The following is a 14,988-nucleotide window of genomic DNA, read 5'->3' as shown; positions in this document are numbered from 1 at the left end:
GTATTGGGGTCAACTTGCCTGTTTGTCAGTGATTCACAGTTAAGATTTAATGGTGAAAAAAAGTTACAAACTGCAATGCCAAAATGGAAACTTTACTTACGTATCAAGCAGAACACAGGCATCTACTTCATGTTTTCCATGCAATACTCAAAATTCTATTTTAATTATCACATTAACCATGGCTCGTGTTACATTTAGTCATGGTAACCCTCTCTCTGTCCAAGACATACTTGCACTGTGATATACTAATGAGCAATCTAGTAGCAATTCTCTCATCTTAATGCCTCAAGAAGGCAGCCAAATAGGCATTTTGCACACCTTATCTGAAGCATGGGAGGAGGCTAAGTATGGGCAGGTGGGTGGCAAGAAACATGAGAAAAAACTATCCAAGCTACCCAAGAAAAGAGGGGCCAATTGTGGGATGTGGTAATCTGGAGGTGAAGAGAGGAAACGTTTTGGTCAGGAGGCAATCTGGGCTAGTTGGTGATACTAGGATAAAAAGGCATGGTGTGGAATTCGAAGGCAATCTGTGGAGATAAGATGGGGGTAGAGCAGTGTTTCCCAAACTGTGCTCCACGGACCCCCAGGGGTCCGTGACACATTCCCAGGGGGTCCGTTCTGCAAAATTTCTTGTATAATTAGCAGTTTTCCGGGCAACAAATAAAGTGTACAGATAACACCAGTGATTAACGTACCTGCTGGAGAGAGATTAGAGTTTTGTCCAGTGGCAGATTTGAGTGATCTAAGGTAGCACAGAGGGTTAATTTGCCTACTGCAAAAAAAGTGTAGCATGCATCTAAAAAAAACCTGTTTTTTATGTGCATAGCTCATTGGGTTACTGCCTTTCTCACCGAGATTCTTTTGTTACTGCGCAGTTCATAAGTTACAATTGTAATCTAGCACAGTGACCTATAAACTGTCATCAAAGAGCTGCTTGCCAACTGGATGGTACAAGTTAGTAAGTTATGTTTTTCCCACTCTTTCATTATCCTGATGCTGCTAAAAAGGTTTATTTGAGTAGAAATACATTTTTTTTATTAAAGTCAATACTAACCACTTTATGTTCTGAATCCTGAGTTTGCGGTTCTCCAGAACAAGCACAATGGATGATGGATGGATGAATGTGAATCCTACACCCTGTAGCCTTCTTTGCCTTATTTAAAATGTTCTATACACGGACTTACACATATGATTAATTGTCTCTATATGTGTGTGAAAATGAAATACATGTGACAGTGGGGCTATGGAGAGATGAGAGGCACTGTTGGAGGGTGATAGTGAGGGAATCATTGAAGAAACCCAATAAAGATTGTCGTATCCTGGTGCATAGTAAGGTCATCATTTACTATTTTTTAAAAGCTAATACAATTCAATATATAATGATAAATGTGTTGTAGAATGGACCCTTGTTTCCTAAATTATCTTGGAGGGAGAGACTCATAAAGCCCCCTTTGTAGTGGTCAGGCTCACTCACTGCACTTGCTTTGCACCCTATGGGTACTGGTCTGAAAACATCTGCCAGGGTTTCTTTGGGTTCCAGTCCACCCCTGGCAGAAGCAGGAGCCTCCTGCTGCGAAATAAAACCAACCATTTAAAAGTCAGTCAGAGAGATGCAGCACCAATCTTCGACTTTTGCAATTGTTTCAATATAAAATACTAAAATCCTCAGTAATTCGAGTATTTGTTTAGTGTGCACACGTGTGTTTATTAATTTGAAATTACTGTTTTAATTAAATTTAAATCATGCAAATTGCTTAGGGGTCCCTTGATTCCAGTGGTGACTCAATCGGGGTCCTCAGGAGTCAAAGGTTTGGGAACCATTGCAGGAGAGAATAGGAAATGTGTATTGAAGGGTAGTCAGCAGATAGCCACATATACAGCAGAAGATGGTATATAGTAAGTAAAGATGTGCAAATAAGCAGAAGGAAAAGAAGGAGGCAGCAAATATAAATGTTGAGGAGAACATATAGAACACGTTGAGACATGGAGCTGTTTGTGGAGATGTTAAAATTGGGGCAACAGAGGACAGTGTTGGATGGGTGATAAGCTGCAGAGATACTGAAACTGGTCTTCTAGAAGTTCAAAGTGTGTTGATGTGTGCAGATGGGGTGCAGCGCTGGTCAGATGGCGAGAAAGATGTAGATAGGAGTGGAGGGGGGAGAGAGGAATGGGAAGACTAAGAAAAGAGCGGAGTGGAGGGAGTATGTGCACATGGGGTGCAGTCTAGGAAAATTGTAAGAGTGAGACAGAGAGAACGAGAAGTATGGCCTTTAAGGCAGATCTAGGGAGATAGTAAGGTTAGGGGGAGAGAGCAAGTGTGAGATGTGGCTGTGCAAGGATTTGTTTGATTGAGGTCAGAGAGGAGAGTCTGGCAACAAGCCTCATCTAGAATATTTTGTCCATTCCGGAGGCACTGGCAACTAATCTCGGCTGTGGTATACTCGTGGAGATTCTGGGCTCATTTAAAACAAATTAAGTACTGCTCCTGACCCATGGTATTCAAACAATACATAGGAATCTTTTTTTAAATAAACTGCCTCTAGTTCAGTTTTTGAATTTAGAAAAATTAAATATATGCATAGACAAAAAGCAAGAGTTAAATAGCAGAATTAGAATACATTCAGCAATGCATAAAAAATAATTAAAATATTTCCTAAGCAGAGGTGGAACCTCGAGAAAGACAAAAGATCAATATAGGCAGTTTACAAAGTGTTCACGAGTATACATACCTACAGAATTAGTTGTAGTCTGACTTTCTATTTCCATTGTTTGAGAAATTCAAGTATGCTCAGGATTTGGTCCACGCCTTTGAAGTCTACAAAAAATATACATTAAAATTAAATACACAATTTACAGCCACAATTATGTACCACAAATGTATCAAAGTGGAAGCCTTAAGCAAGAGTATGTATTCACAACAAGTGCCTATCGAAAGCCTAAAATCATCACTGAATTCACTCCGTAAGTATTTTAAGGGATTTAAGGGCGAAGTGGGTCCCTAAAGTGGTACCAAAAAAAAAAAAAAGACTACCCTTGCTTATGAAATGCCGGAGTCTGTATAATATGCTCTGTGGTGGGAACCCTTTGCTTCAGTTTATCAAAGGCCTACATGGTGTAACTTGAGTTCATACTGATGGATGGCGCTTCATAAATTTGTGGCATCTCTTTAGGACACATGCAATCTTCTTAGGTGTTAACTTTATTGTGAAGGATATCTAAACAGAGCTAGTCATTTGCTCTTGACAGGAGGTAGAATTATATCCTTCAATGAATGACTTGATATTCAATGCAAAGAGTATACCCAGCAGCCAATATGGCATCCGCTGGGTCGGACGAGTGAGCAGCTAACTACTGGCTCTCCCCCCCCCCCTCCTGGTTAGCACCAGAACAAATATTCGGAAAGATGGTGGAAAAGGAGCTCAATAACTTAGGGAAGTAATAAACTCACTGGTGGCGTCTGAGGAAGGTTTTTTGAAGTTGATGCAGCGTTTGGAGTAAGGCTGTGTTTTCGGCGGCGGCTTCAGAGAAAATAATTAACGGCGTTGCACTAAGAGGAACGTATTAGAGGCGGTGAGCCCGGCTCTTGCGAGAGGTGGGGCTGTCCAGGCTCAGGTGAAGCCGAATGCCTACCAAATCGGCAAGACGAGAGAAGACCCGCGTAATGGTGGATGCAGCTTCTGTGAGCAGAGGTGCTGCTACTGGGCACATTTTTCAGCGTAGGACATCAGATGGAGTACCGGGCAGTATGGAAAACTTACCCCAAGGAGGAGCAGGGAATACACAATAAAAAAGTTCACCAGATATTTTGGAGTACAAAGAAGGTTATTGCTCCACATCTAAAGAGGGTGATGGGAAAATGCTGGAAGGAACATTAGCTAATCTGGGCAGAGCTGTAGCAGATATTACATCCCAGGGGTAGCAGATGTTGGAGGACTATGTCAAAAGCAATTAAGAAGCTGCACAGGACATGGTAGAAAGCGGGGTGGATGCTAAAGAGTTGGGGGCAGCAGCAGAATGTAATCAAACACTAATAGGTATAAATGAAAGGGCGGAAGAAAAAGTTGCGGAAAGTGCTGACTTTATGGGCGCTATGGCATTTGGAGTAATGGATATGGTTAACCCTGGAGGAGTCTATAGGGGGGTCTGGTAAAGAGATTGACTCAGGAGAGAATGTTTTTCTATGTAGGATGCCTCAGACAGTTCAGATGAAGAAGGCAGGTTAGGCTCGAAGTTGCGATCTTATGATGGATCAATATTGAGTACTGGTAGTGACCAGAATAGTGTAAATATGGACTATGAAAAACTGAACTACTGATGGTGCGCAAAAAAAGTGTGATTAAGGAAAAAGGGCAGCAATTAGTCGAAGGGAATAGGGCATTGTGGGACTTTTCTTCTTCGTTAGAGCGGTCACCTGAAGGAGAAAGAGTTACCAGTCATACCATAGGAAAGGTACTAGAAAAGCAGGTTGAAGAAATCTCGCTGGGATCCATCTATTAAAGTATTTTAGACCATAGGGTTGAGACTCGAACAGAGAATTTAAAAAGACACACACTGCCCGACTGAAACTACAGAATACTGGATGGAGGATTGCTAAAGCCTGCAGTGAGTTTACAGATAAAATTAATGAAGCAGAGGTGTGGATTTAGACACTTCAGGATGAAATGGTGGCCCATAAAGCGACTACAGAAGCTATCTGTTCACATAAGGAAGATATGCAACTAAAGCTTATTGATTTAAAGAACAGATTACAGCGGAACAATTTGAGAATATTAGGGATCCCAGAGGGAATTGAGGGCCAGGATGTCCGTAAATTTGTGGTGGAACTCTTTTCAGAGGCCTTCCCTTAACTTTCGATGTGGAACTGGGACAGTGAAGTACAAAGGGCACACAGGCTTCCATTTAAACAAGAGACACCCAAAGTGGGACAGACCACCCTTCGGCCAAGGGCGATTTTGATTTGTTTGAATAACTTCCTAGCACGTCAGACGGTTTATGATCTTGCACGGCCTGATAGGAAGAGGGCAGGGAAGGGCACACAATTTTTTGTCAGGCCTGATGTTTTCCACTACACGGTAGAAAGAAGGTGGCAATTACGCCAATTAATTCCTCCATTTCAAGGCAGGGGGTGCAAGCCTTTCTGTTGAATCCGGCCACATTGAAAATAATGTGAAAGGAGCAAACATGTTTCTCCACATCAGAGGGACAAGCTAAAGAATTCCTCTTGTCTATTCAAGTTTAAATGTTAGTAGGGGCTCTATAGGTTATGCCAGCTTGATTTCCTTATATTGGTTTTGTGATCGCAATGACGAATGATGGGTCAGTGAAATTATGGTGTTTTAGGGGCACTATGAGGATATTTATCCTTATTTCTTCTTCTTCTGAGGGAGATATAAAGAGAGTATTTAGTTGAGGGAGTGACCAGGGATAGCAGAATTTGATATGTTTTCAATAATGTATTTAATTTCTCTGACTGTGTTGATCTTCTGTATGATGAAGATAAGATTGTTTGCTTAAGGGGGGGTCACACCGGGTAGAAAGCCAACTCCCCATCGCAAGGGCCATTGGCCCTATCGCCAGAGTATTGGGGGAAGGGAAGTGGTTGGGTGGGGGGGTCAGGGGGTGGCACAAGGTTTGGGGTGTGTGGGGTCCATGTGGGAGGGGCAGGTGGTGGTGTGTGGAGGAGGTGTTAAAATTTTTTTTAAAAATTCAATCCAGAACGAGGGCAATATGGTCATTATGACCATTATAGATTATTTTGAAGAAATGACATGTAGGTGGTTAGGTAGTTTCGCAAGGTATGACAGGTAAAAAGATAACTTGTGGGCTACGTATCTGTTCGTTCAATGTGTGTGGTCTGAATAATATTAAAAAATAGCAACGGGTAAAGGCTGACTTACGAATAATGAAACCGGATATCTTGTGTCTATAGGAGACACATATACCCTCGGGCAAACGTATGGTGTTAAAAGAGCTTGGATTTACATTAATTGCGTCATCCCGACAGACTACTACAAATAGGGGTGTGGCTACTTTGGCCCGACAAGGAATCGACGGGACTGGGAGGAAATTGGTAGACAATTTTGGTAGGTGGGCTATCGCAGAATGTTTAGTAGTGGGCACCAAGGTGGTAATATGCACAGTATATGGATCAAATTTCGATGAAGCAGCACTATTGGAAGGGTTAAGTGTTGAATTGGCCTTGTGGGCTACCCCGTTGGTTCTATGTGGGGATTTTAACATCCATGTGAAAGGTCAGGAGTATGAGTCAAATATTAATAAATATGAGGGTCGGAAACCCAGGGTGTTTAAAGCATTACAACAGTTTATAGGTGATCACAGATTGGTAGATGTGTGGTCAACCTTTTAAATTATCCGGACCCTGGGTATACTTTCTATTCATATTCTCACCGCAAATTAGTTAGGCTTGATTTTGTCTTTACGTCTAAGCTACTCATTGCGGGGGCAAAAATGCAGGTGTAGCCCAGGATTACGGCGGATCACGATCCACGGTTATTGGATGTTTTTACTATCAGTCTAAAGAAGTTGGGCAGAGCCTTTACTTTCAATAGGAAACTCCTATTGGATAGCCTGTTTGTCATCACATGAAAACCTGGGTTAAGCAATTTTTTAATATTAATAGAGGGTCTACCTCTAGTGCCCTGGTATGGGATGCTCTGAAGGCCGGATTGAGAGGTGAGACGCTCGGTTATGGATTGGTTATGCAGAAGCAACAACAGATTTTGATACAGGGGCTTTTGGATGATCTAAGGGAAGCGGAGCAGGAACTTATGCAGGGAATAAGGAGGGGAGTAGAAGTTAAAATTAATAGGGTGTGGAGTAAGGAAAGCGCAAACCAATATAAGGTTTATTAGGAGGAAAGGTATGAATACGGTGAAGCTACAGGGCGCTGTCTAGCACAAAGGTTACGAGCCAAACAATCTCTACAGAAAATAACTGCATTGGTTGATCCTGCTGGGAATAGAAAAGAAACTATGGAGGGCATTTTGGGAGTATGTCACGCTTTTTATAAAGTGGTGTATACGCAGAATGAAAGTAATGAGCATGCTATCAACTAGAGCTTGTAGGCTTAAGGCAAGAGGAGCAGGAGATACTTGATTAGCTGGTTACACTCCAAGAGGCTCAGTCTGGGAACCCGCCACCATCATGGGACGCGGCCAACATATTCGTTTTTAGAAAGAAAGATAACCCTTCGAACTTGTCAGGGTCCTATATAACAATTTATTTGTTAAATGCAAATGGAAAAGTATATGCAAAAATCGTAGCAACTAGACCAAAAAGCGTTTGACCAGTACTGCTGGCCTTTTTTATGGGCTGCATGCGTTCAGATGGAGTTTCGCCCAGATTATATCAGGGCTATTCAAACTATGTACAAATCACTGACAGATAGGATCCGTCTAATGGGCAAGGAATCGCAGCTGTGTATATAAGTAGGGGGATAACACAGGGGTGTCCCTGCTGCCCGTTGTTATTTGCCCTGTATATTAACCAGTTTCCAGTAATGTTGGAAAAGAGTAATAAGATCAGCTCTATGACCTGTGGGCAATACCAGGGGCGGTTTTTAGCCTATGCAGATGAGATTGTAGTTGCAACTTTTTTTTTCAAACAAAAGAAGAGTGCCCCTTAGTACACAAAGAACCACAATAGGAGCAAAAATGGAAGATAGAAACTGGCCTCACTTAGGTCAGTTAGGAAAGCCCTCACTCACCAACCTGGTTGGTGACATGCTTCATCATCGGGCCCCACTGAAGAGGCCGAGTGCCTCTCCAGTGTGCTACGACGCCAGGTCTACTGCGGAGCAGGTTATTTGCGAGTTCAGGCGTGCAGTGAAACTATTTTAGTGGTGGTGAAGGAATTATAGTAAAAATGTCTTAAGTGTACCAAAAAATTGTTTAATTTTATTACTTGATCACTAGGACATGAATAAAAATTGAGTGTTGGAAACTGGTCCAAAATTAATTGATTGGTTATTTCCAAATGATTTAAATATCAGTCAACATGTTTCTGCCTACAAACGGTGTGATTTTACCAGGCATTCGTCAGGACCAAAATAGTGAAATAAACCCTGGCGGTATGAGCACCCTAAGGCTCACCCTGACCCAGGGACGCGAAAGTTAAAATATAAAGGTGAAAAAATGTGCATCAGGAGGAGCTTGCTCCTTTCTGTTTACTCCTGGTTTAGGAGGCTTCCAGACTTTAGGTTACTGCACTTGTAAGGTTAAATCGATCTGTACCATGGGTCACGGGAGGGGGTGGTAGCGTAATTGGCACACCGCCCTCAACGCCAGGCACCCTCTGGAAACCTGCGACACCACCCTCAAACCGGACCCAGACTATTGCAGTTGCAACTTCAGACCCAGAGCAAGTGGTTTTAGAGATAGAGTGCTTGGCTTATTTATTTGGGGAGGTATGAGGGTATAAATTAAACCCAACGAAAACTCAGATTGTCTGCACGAAAGAGGCATGCCCCTGAGATGCTTGGGTAACTGAGGAAGCTATGTATTTGGGTATTAAAGTTAGGATGTCTTTGCAGGAATTAATATAGGTTAATCGGGGAGGTATAGTTGCCGGGATTCAACAACAACTGGATCGGTTGGAGTGCTTGCATCTCTCACTGGTGGGGAGGTACAATGCACTCAAGAGGAGTATCCTCCCCAAAGTTATGTATTATTTTAGGGCAGTACCATAGAGTTGACTCAATCACAACTAAAGAAATTACAATCTATAGGTGATAAGTTTTTGTGGGGGCAAAGGAAAGCTTGGCGGGCATTGAACTTTATGATGTTACCACGTGACCAGGGGGTTGGGCCGTACCTAATCTCACATTGTACTATTATGTGTGTCTCCTTCCAAATATGAGGATATTGCTAACAGGGGAGGAAGTGGGCACACTGGTGGAAACACCATCAATATATCAGATGCTGTTAGGGTCAGCTACTAGATTCTAGTAGCTGACCCTAACAGCATCTGTGGGATGTGGAATTCCTATAGCCCGACGCCCAGGACATATTGTTTGGGGTCAGGGTCAGAGCTGATTTGCATATCGCCATTGTCTAACCCAGGGTGGTGTGGAGTGCAAAAAAACGATGGATTTGGGCCCAGATCTTCGGACTGGGGTGAATGTGTGACATTGATCCACATTCGGTCCATCACCTGTTTTGTTTGCAAATTCCGCCCTAAGTGCGCTGGGGATGCTCAGACGTGGGTCCCAGGCACTCCACACCACTGGAGTCAAGCTAGCCGGGCTGATGAGAGGTGTTACCTCGAAACCGGTCCGGTCCTCGGATGCTTGATTCCGTTCTGGGAAGGACATGGCTTTTGTAGTTCGGACTGGACTGTTCCCATGGGGCACAGGGTCAGAGCTGATTTGCATATCGCCATTGTCTAACCCAGGGTGGTGTGGAGTGCAAAAAAACGATGGATTTGGGCCCAGATCTTCGGACTGGGGTGAATGTGTGACATTGATCCACATTCGGTCCATCACCTGTTTTGTTTGCATGTATTATTTTAGGGCAGTACCATAGAGTTGACTCAATCACAACTAAAGAAATTACAATCTATAGGTGATAAGTTTTTGTGGGGGCAAAGGAAAGCTTGGCGGGCATTGAACTTTATGATGTTACCACGTGACCAGGGGGTTGGGCCGTACCTAATCTCACATTGTACTATTATGTGTGTCTCCTTCCAAATATGAGGATATAGCTAACAGGGGAGGAAGTGGGCACACTGGTGGAAACACCATCAATATATCAGATGCTGTTAGGGTCAGCTACTAGATTCTAGTAGCTGACCCTAACAGCATCTGTGGGATGTGGAATTCCTATAGCCCGACGCCCAGGACATATTGTTTGGGGTCAAGGGCAACAAGTTTTATTGTGTATTTTGTCCTTGGGACAAGTAGGCCCAACCCCCTGCAGCACAAACCCTTTGGCTGCCAGTTTGCAGTATCACATTAAGGATCAGGGAAGGGCACTGTCTGCAGTTAAGTTAATATTTGTGTGCATATGTTAATGCTGTTCAAACTTGTGTTTATGGTTCATTAATTGAAAGCCTTTATTATTAAGGTGAGCGCTGTAAGTAAATGTAAGTTCTGACTGCACTAGTGACAGTGGTTCCAGTATAAAAATGTGTACATATGGTTTCAAATTTCATAATGCCCTCAGAATGCTTTCTAATTAGATGCAAATATTTGCAGAAGTTTGAAAGCAAGACTAATGATTCTTTGCTTTCAATATAAAGTGTTCCTAAAAAAATGAAAGTAGAAATTTGTTTTTGCTAAACTACTGTAAAATTTCAGGTACTGTTTCTTTGCAGCGTCATTTAGTAAAATGTGTTGATGCATGCTAGTATTTCCCAAAAATATTCCTATTGAGAAATCAGTTTAACCAGTTTCAATAAGATTATGGGAAACATACAAATAAACAAGCATTGGCAAAGCCAGTAGGTCTGAAATGGGCAGTCAGCTTTTTAGTTTTGGCAATGCGTGACTTGTTATGGCATTAGTTACTGACACTAAACAAAACTGAGAGAAGAGATTAGAGAATTTTAATATACACAAAGGACATGGTTAACGCCAGACCAAATTTGGGGCCAAATTTTTAAAGAAAGTCTCAAAAGTGAACCCTTGTTATATGTCCTTGCATTAAGTGCAGCTATTTGGCTTTCGTGATATGAGCCCTAGCATAATCAGAGAGGCTATACAAGAGCTCTTATATAATAAGATTGCTGCCATACTTTGTCGTCACACTGCATGGCACCAAAGAGACTAGCGGATTTTGTTACAGGACAAGTAGATTTATGAAGCAACCTGCCCCATGGACAAGTAGATATTTTAATAAATTCCACACCCCTGTAGAAATAGTTTATTTACATTTTTGGAGCCAAGCTACTTTAAAAAAACATGATTTAGGGTAGTGCCGGAAAATGTTTGAGTCAGCCAACTTGAAAGCCCAACATTTCAAGACCTTATTTAATTTGTATCATACACCTGTGAGGATGATAAAATGGGGGGGGGGGTCAAAACATGGGAAGTGCTTTAGGTGTGGAATGGAGAAGGCTGATTTCACGCATATTTTATATGATTGTACTTATCTAACTCAATGGATGGGCCATATTGAGGGGTTTTTGTATCAAATCACAAGGGGGCAACATTCATATAACAATGGATGTAATGTTAACAGGGGTTGGTGATACTCTCAAGCATGGGCAATCCAGCCATCCATTTAAATATTTAATATTTATAGTTGTGGCAGTAGCACAGTTGTGTGTAGTGTCAGTTTGGTTGCAACAGAAAGCCCCAATTCCCCTCCCCCTGTCTGAGATGTGGCGGGCCACATTTTAGAATCGTTATAGATTGAAAAAAAATTGTTTAAATGTTTAAAGTGTACCCAGAAAAAAGAAAATAAATACTTACTTACCTGTAGCTACAGTAATCAAATGCCGGTCCTCTTTCATAAATTCGCATTCGTTTCCATGATCCCCCATCATCCAGTTAGCAGCCCCACAGTACTTCACAATAGCAGTAATTAACCTTAACACTCTTGAAAAAGGTGTAGAATGTATCTGTTGAGGCACATTCACCCCATTGGAGAAAAACAAACAAACAAACAAACACACACACAAACTGAATGTGCTTAAATTTCAGTTCCATTCCTCTAGAAGCCACCATAGCTCAGTTTTGGAAACACAAGTTTGTTCCAGGTGAGCCTCAGAAGGGGAGGACGGCCATGTTGGTGCATGGAAAATGCATATGCCCAGCTATACCCCCTACCCCTGCTGTGTTGGTTCTCACCTCTCCAAGCAGGTCTGTAAAAGCAAAGCAGAAAGCAATGATATTTTTGCTGGGGTTTGACTAAGAGCACACTTTAAGGGCTGTTCTTATTTTATCTCAAACCTTGCACATAACGCACAAGCCTTGACACACAGTCTTTTATGGTGCTGGGGGAAGGGTCATCTGCTGCACTCAATCAGCTGGAGCATGAAGCTGAAGATCTACTTAGCATGACATGAGCGTCCGAAACTATGGAAAAAAAAAATAATGGCTGAATCCGGTGAAAAAGTACATTTTGCCTTGGCCAGCATTTCCCTTTATATTCTGACATTTAGTTAATCTTCGAAAATTCTGTTCAGGGTTTCCGGAGTGCAGAGAATTAGAACAATAACCAATGCCATTTGAAAAGATTTAAAATGCTGAGAGACATTTATCCACTCAAAACCCCCAGAAGTAATCAATATAAGAGAAAGAAGTGATCACAGACATGCAAATAAGTTACACACGGCATGGCTTACCAACAGGTAGCATCAGTGGCAAACTAATATTTATAGAACACGTATATCATGGGTTAGACTGCAGAAACGTATGCTAGGCCTTCACATACCATATTTTATGTGGGTCTACTGTACAGGACGTCAGTTATCTTTTCTAGCTAACTTCACAAGAATCATGTATCGTGGTTTCATATTTGACCCACCCCTGGGTTAATTTTTCGCATTAATAGCGACAGCTTCCGGTTCTGCCCATTTACTTACTCGTTTCTGCAGCCCAATTAAAGTCTTTTTACCAATGCTAAGGCTGGATCATCAAATCTATATTCAAATGTCTTCTTTTTGAGTGTTATTATTTATTACACCTAGCAAACAAAGGGGCCTATTCACAAACTGCATTTTATATTATGTTTAGTTGTATTACAATTGTTCTATTACAAAATGCAATTCACAGAAACACATGCGGAAGTTCTTTCCCAGCCTCTGCTATTTGTTTCTGTTTGTAGATCTCCGACCTGGCTGCGGAGTCTCCACACATGCAAGTACAAGTTTTAGTAGTAAATGTGGGAGGGACAGGGAGGCGTGGCTGGAAATTGGTAAAATTACTACTAAAGGGGAAGGGATAAGTAGGGGTTTGGGAGGGGCATGCACCTATCCAGAAAAAGTGCACTCATGGAATTCACAAACTGTACTTCTAAAGTTGCCAATGACACAAAGGGCCCAAAACATTCGTAAATATACATCAGTTTCCAGCTGGAGTAAGTCTACAACTGTTTCAATGGCACCAACCTTTTCTAACCTACAAGACCACCTCTGATGGTTTTTTCGCAGGCATTTTTGTCCCAGACCCAATTGCTTACATCCGGATGATGATGATCTCTACATCTACTTAAGGAATCAAAACATCACCCACCATAGCACCATAACTCAAATTGTTATTTAATTGTTCATGTGAGCACAATTATTTAACAGTATATGTGACATGGCCAGTATATTTTTATTGTAGTCACATGGAGAAATGTCCGAGCCTACAAGTTTCTAAACGTATCCTTTTTTTTTTCCTACTCTACTGATGTGTTATTTTAACTCAATAAATGTATTTGATTGTCCCTTTGAACATCTAACATAGACCCTATTTTATCTCTATGGATCAATGTTTGTGTTCCTTCACACGTAAGGGACTAATGTTTCGTTGAAATAGCTGGAGTAAGTCCAGCACCACACATGGATAACCACTGGAACACCAATGTCCTACAATATAGGTAGAAATAAAACCCCATAGGAAATGAATTTCATGAAATGATTTACAAGAATTGGCCTAACGGCTAGGGCGGTCAACCTCGATTCAGGGGGACTGGGTTAGAGTCTCGGCAACGACGCTGAACAAACTGTGATTCTGGGCAAATCAGTTCATCTCCCCGTGCCTAACAAAAAAATAAATGTGTCCTCATGTAACGCAACTGGTGCTTTGTAAAGGGCTCTGATACCCGATACCTTCGGGTCAAGTTCGAGCTATATAAAACGGCGTAAAATTGTTAAAAACTTTTTTTACAATAGTTAAAAATATAAATAAACTGGTTTAAAAAAAAAATGGGAGTACTAAAAATGTTTCACATTCTGGTTATATTAAATATTCATATTTTATTAAAATAGATTCCAATTACTTTTCAATAATTCTCACTTCATAATAAGCAATGCATAATAAAATATATTTTGGTGGTAAACCTAGTATATATATTCAAAATAATTAAATTTAAATTACTAATGCTTTAACGTTTCCTTTATTAAATTCTGCATGTAAAATGAATCTATAAAATTAATTTACATTAATATAAAACTATTTTTACCAATTTTTCTTCAAGTTTAATAAACATGTTTGCATTTCCCTTCACTTCTCCACAGAGAGATATGCACCACCACTGGTTGGAGATCTCCCTATGGTAATGCACAAGGAAATGTGTAAGTACAGGCCAAGTGTGGTGCTAAACTTAGAAAACTGCTCCTTTTTGGCTGAAGTCACTTTATACTTGTAACTCTGGCTGCACCCCCAGTTTCAGGGATTGGCAAGTCTACAATTCTGAGTCATTTTACTACATTTGGCTACTCACCGTTCGCAAGTGCAAAGTGACTTGTGTAAAAGTAAACATGCACGTGCAGATTTGCTCACACATATGTTTATCTTTGTTAATAGGCCCCAGGGTCTGTATTCGCGTTACCAAATACATGGTAGGTGCCCGGTAAATTCTGTTACTTCGGTACAAAACCCTGTTAAAGGGGGACAGGACAACAGCATGTGTATGAAGTGTTGCTCTTTCTGTCTGACATCTTAGACATGTGTATGAGACCTTTGGAAACATTTGTGAAAGCGGTCGAGTGTCAAATACGTGCAGTGTGAAATGTTATATTGGAACACATTATATCTAGCATTTCTAGCCACTACCTGTGAATAACCCACCAATGGTTCCCAATCTGCGTCCATTATGTCCCCATCCAGACTCTTTATGGAAGCCTCTCTCCTTGGTTCCAGGGTAAATGTAATAATGTTCTAAAAAGAGTGATACAGTTGGGACACTGCTCGCTTTCCCTCATACAAATCAAAAAATACATTACTCACATGTGGTTGACTAGCATCACGTTGCTTACTGTCACAACAAAGAATCGAAAGTTTGGAACTTCCCTGGTAGTAGGGGGTAGGGCCTTTTGCAG

The 14,988-nt window shown here is 41.4% G+C and overlaps 1 protein-coding gene across 2 annotated transcripts in view; it reads right to left on the bottom strand.

Moving 5' to 3' along the window:
- Positions 1-14,988, bottom strand: part of PDCD4 (programmed cell death 4) — a 572,963-nt gene that overhangs the window by 466,991 nt on the left and 90,984 nt on the right. For both annotated transcript variants that reach the window (XM_086922777.1, XM_086922778.1), the window contains exon 2: positions 2,730-2,815. In XM_086922777.1, the coding sequence (XP_086778903.1) occupies positions 2,730-2,766 (37 nt within the window). In that variant the 5' untranslated portion in view covers positions 2,767-2,815. The remainder of the gene's footprint in view (positions 1-2,729; positions 2,816-14,988) is intronic.

The sequence above is a fragment of the Lissotriton vulgaris genome, chromosome 5 (genome assembly GCF_964263255.1).
Source record: "Lissotriton vulgaris chromosome 5, aLisVul1.2, whole genome shotgun sequence".
NCBI classification, from domain to species: domain Eukaryota; kingdom Metazoa; phylum Chordata; class Amphibia; order Caudata; family Salamandridae; genus Lissotriton; species Lissotriton vulgaris.
The sequence above is the reverse complement of the archived record's forward strand: the minus strand, read 5'-3'. Positions and strand labels throughout refer to the sequence as shown.